Source organism: Strongylocentrotus purpuratus, unplaced genomic scaffold (genome assembly GCF_000002235.5).
Source record: "Strongylocentrotus purpuratus isolate Spur 01 unplaced genomic scaffold, Spur_5.0 spur5_scaffold_10, whole genome shotgun sequence".
In the NCBI taxonomy this organism is placed as follows: domain Eukaryota; kingdom Metazoa; phylum Echinodermata; class Echinoidea; order Camarodonta; family Strongylocentrotidae; genus Strongylocentrotus; species Strongylocentrotus purpuratus.
Window position 1 is genome coordinate 18,090,910 of NW_022145595.1, and position 3,145 is coordinate 18,094,054.

The following is a 3,145-nucleotide window of genomic DNA, read 5'->3' on the forward strand; positions in this document are numbered from 1 at the left end:
AACCTATTTTGAAAAATTACGGTGGGTGAACTTTCAAAAGTCAATGGGACATGAGGGCTTCAATGAAAGAGCTAGTGATAACGTCGGGGTGAATGTGCTTTTCGTTTAAACAAAAAATGAATTTTTAACGATTTTTAAAAAAAACGTCCATAGGCTAACATGTTAGGCTGCTGACTCTGATCATCCTCTGACGATAGGGGGCGTTGTGAAATGAGACTAAACGGAGCCATATGGTTCTTTTTTTCGTAACTGTCGACATGAATTGGGTAAATTAATACTTACCACCGCCTTTTTATCTACTTCTTTTGTTGTTTTGTGTGCTCTCCCTCTCATTCTGTTTATGATATTCCCTCCTTTTTATTAAAATCTACTACCAATCGCTTTCACATAAATGTTGGAACAGGTCAACAATAACGGTGTCATCTCGTTCTGGGACAGTTTTTCTCAATTTACCCCTGATCCGTTTCCTCTCGCTAATAATCGAAGCGTTTTGGCACCATTCTGGGCTGATGTCAACACGAATATAGGCGGTACTGTATCTTATCGACAAGTCTTAAGATTCGTCCAAAACGACAGCATATTCCTCGCAACCGATGGAATTATAAGAGCATCATTCGTTGAAATGAGAGACTTTGTGTCATCATGGATGTTCATCGCGACCTGGGACAGAATGGCTTTCTACGGTGCTAAAATTACCTCCATCGTAAGTACACTGGCTTAAAGATACTATGTTCCTTTTGCAGCCAACCTCAAATTCTGTAGAACTTTGCAGGAATTATGAATATGTCATGTATGTCCTATCTGTGAAATTTAAACGTTAGAAGTGTCCTTTTATTCAAATTATGCAAGGAAACCCGTTTACTTGCTAGACTTCACTGTCAGACACTATTGTCAGTATTGAGTGACTGACTGGCTTTTTCTTCTTCTTTGGTACTAACATACATAAAATGAGCTGTAAAGGATTTGTCTACATCAATAAACCACTTCTTGTAATTGGCAAAATTAAACTGATTGAATCTTTGCGCAGCATAAAACGTATGACCATAGGCGGTACAATGGTCTGAAAATCAAGACTATTACTTATTGGCTCTATAGCTCCTATGTCGATTTGACAACTAATAGTCGTTATTTTCCCACTTAAAGACATTTTCAAGCCCCATTTTTTTAAGGAGAGTTCTAAATTAGTATTATCTTTCAAATGCCATTGGAATTTAACTTTTTTATTTTTTGGGCCTGCAAAAGGGACATAGTACCTTTAATAGATTGTTCGCCACTGGACCTATTCATTTTAATTCATCATCTGTCAATCGCCTCCCTATCATGTTTTCAGATACTGTTTCATGATAGGGTGATATAACATACACACAAAGAAATTCCCCCGTTTTAAAACCCCGGCCGCCTATTTTCAAACACAATTAAGGAATTACAGCAGGTACTTTTGCCAAATGAGTCCTCCTGGAATTCGTTGTACTTGACAAATTATGCAATTTGTCCCCTTGAACAATGTAACATAGATATCAATACATTATGTACATGTATACATTTACTTTGGTCCGTCTGTATCTTTCACTAAAAGTACAACAGATTGCTGGTCACTTTCGACCACCATCCGGTAATTTTACCTGTTTTGTATGAATAATCTTTTTTTCTCCACATTTCATGTATATTTTGATAACTTGTTTATATTTTTGGCAGATGAATTCCTTCCAAGTTGTGATGGTGACGGACGGTCGCTTTTCCTTCGCCATCTTTAATTACGGTGATATCAACTGGACAACAGGAACTGACAATGGTGGTGATGCTAATACTGGTCTTGGTGGCACCCCTGCTCAGGTGAGTCATTACATGGTTTGATCCGTACGTATTTCCTCTTATATAGCGGAGACACGAATATATATATATATATAGTAACGAGCTCATGTAATTACAGTAGCCCTTCCCCTTCCTATGAACTAATACATCCGTCGCACCGCCAAACCAACTCCAAGCCGAGTCCAAACCGACCAATCCTCCACCAAGCGGTGTAACGTAATTTTTGGATCGGTCTATTGTCACTCAAGAGTCGGTCTCATCGGCTTTTTTGACGATCCCCTTATAATTCTAGTTTTAGTTTTAGTTTTAGACAGGACTTCAAGAGGCAGAAATGAACTATCCAGTTGCATAGCTTTAAGGAGTGATGCTCCGTTGTATATAATGATGCACTGCTGGTATATAAATCCCGTTAAATCGCTGGGTCGCATGACTTCACGACAGCGAATAGACATTCTAACTACACTTTGTAAAAATATGAGAGAAGTTTTAAAAAACAAGAGGAAAACCAAAGCTTGTGTAGAACTCGATCGATAATCTAAAAAAATGTTATATCCGTCTGGTTTTGCAGCAGCTTTAAGCCAGAAGTATTTCAATTTAGTTTCTCATCAACTTATAGATATATCTATAAACAACTCTGATGTTTTCCTTCTTTTGAGACACGCCAACACCGGACTGCCCGAAAAAGACATGGAAAGATACGAATAAAAAAATTACTCAAACCCCTATCAAGGTTTATTTGGAAATATCGCTTCAAAGTTCACCTGCTTGACTCTTAGGTTGGATTCAACGCTGGTGACGGTGTGACTTTTTACAGCGTCCCTGGATCTCAGACAGCGGCCATCGTCGATATCGAAACGACATCGAATATCGGTGTACCTGGAAGATGGGTGTTCAGAACGGACAACTCCAACATCGAAGGACTAGAGTGTACAACCTCCGGTGCGTTTACAACCTTTACCATTCTTGCACTCGCTGACGCAATCAATCTTACAAGGGGTTACTGACTTTCAGGTCATGGCGACACTCCTTCTTTCACCTTCTTCTTGTCTCAAGCGTCCTCCCCATTTAGACCAACCTGCTTTCTTTTTCCACCTTATCTCTCGATGAAATATTCGGTCTTCCTTTCACTCTTATTCCATCCACTACTATCTAGATCACACACACTTTTCACAGGCTCATCGTCCTCTTCTCCTATCCATCTCAATCCATTACTCTTTGACACTTCCACCACAGTTTCGCCCAGACCCAACCATTCTATGAACTCATCTACGTTCTTTCTATCGGACAGCTTCATACCAAACAGCAATAAAATATATAGAGTTAGGCATGGTTC

The 3,145-nt window shown here is 39.2% G+C and overlaps 1 protein-coding gene across 1 annotated transcript; it reads left to right on the forward strand.

The window, feature by feature from the left end:
- Positions 1-622: 622 nt before the first annotated feature.
- LOC105446631 (sushi, nidogen and EGF-like domain-containing protein 1) lies at positions 623-2,816 on the forward strand. Its single transcript, XM_030979133.1, has 3 exons — positions 623-703; positions 1,696-1,833; positions 2,589-2,816. Exons 1-3 carry the CDS (start codon positions 623-625, stop codon positions 2,814-2,816), a joined length of 447 nt encoding a protein of 148 aa, XP_030834993.1.
- The last annotated feature ends 329 nt before the right edge of the window (positions 2,817-3,145 follow it).

Bases quoted from the DNA above. Each gene is read 5' to 3' on its own strand.
- LOC105446631 (XM_030979133.1), top strand. From the start codon at position 623: ATGAGAGACTTTGTGTCATCATGGATGTTCATCGCGACCTGGGACAGA. The intron at 704-1,695 runs GTAAGTACACTG...TATTTTTGGCAG, and splicing joins GTGCTAAAATTACCTCCATC to ATGAATTCCTTCCAAGTTGT. The intron at 1,834-2,588 runs GTGAGTCATTAC...CTTGACTCTTAG, and splicing joins TTGGTGGCACCCCTGCTCAG to GTTGGATTCAACGCTGGTGA.